Below are 701 nucleotides of genomic sequence, written 5' to 3'. Positions count from 1 at the left end.
AAGCGTTTTTTTTATTTGCAGGATTGTTCAAACGAGCTATACTGCTGTCGGGCAGCGCCCTTTCATCCTGGGCTGTGATAGAAGATCCTGTATCCTACGCCCTGAAACTGGCCAAGGCTATCAACTGTTCCATTCCCGATGATCTTCTCAAAGACAATGAGCTTATAGTAGATTGTCTGAGGGAGAGCAGTCTGGAAGAACTGATGCAAGTCGACATTCAGCCTCCGACGTTTCTTAGCGCGTTTGGTCCAAGCGTCGATGGTGTCGTCATCAAGCCGGACTTTCAGAAGGATCTCCTGTCTTATCTAGGCCCGGAGTTTCAAGGATTCGGGTGAGTATATCCAGAAAAATACTCGAATTCATTAATATTAGATTCTCATTACACTTAAAGTTATAAATTTATCCAAGTCTTATAGTTTTGTTTCACACAACTCTTCAAAGAATTCTACAGACTTTAAGAAATTTTAATAGTATCGACCTTAAAAAATCTTGTTTTGAATTTAAATTTCAAGATTCTTGCAGCAATATATATCACGTTTCTAGATTTAACCGTTTACTAACTTTATTCAATTAAAATAAAAAATGTGACAGAATTCGTTTGACATCGCGAACTTCTAACGCCGTTTTTGATCACGGTCATAGTGCGAATGGGGAAAGAAAGATGAAATCTTAAGAGAGAAAGAGAGAGAGAGAGAGAGAGA

General features: G+C 38.7%; 1 protein-coding gene across 1 annotated transcript; it reads left to right on the top strand.

The window, feature by feature from the left end:
* Window positions 1-14: 14 nt before the first annotated feature.
* On the top strand, window positions 15-335 carry LOC115233870 (neuroligin-3-like; the record flags this gene model as incomplete). The annotated part of the gene is made up of 1 exon (XM_029804527.1): window positions 15-335. A coding segment is annotated over one exon (321 nt), but the record flags the coding sequence as incomplete, so codon positions are not given.
* Between the last annotated feature and the right edge of the window lie 366 nt (window positions 336-701).

Source organism: Formica exsecta, unplaced genomic scaffold (assembly GCF_003651465.1).
Source record: "Formica exsecta isolate Colony F162 unplaced genomic scaffold, ASM365146v1 C16326128, whole genome shotgun sequence".
In the NCBI taxonomy this organism is placed as follows: domain Eukaryota; kingdom Metazoa; phylum Arthropoda; class Insecta; order Hymenoptera; family Formicidae; genus Formica; species Formica exsecta.
This window is presented reverse-complemented; position numbering and strand designations above follow the sequence as displayed.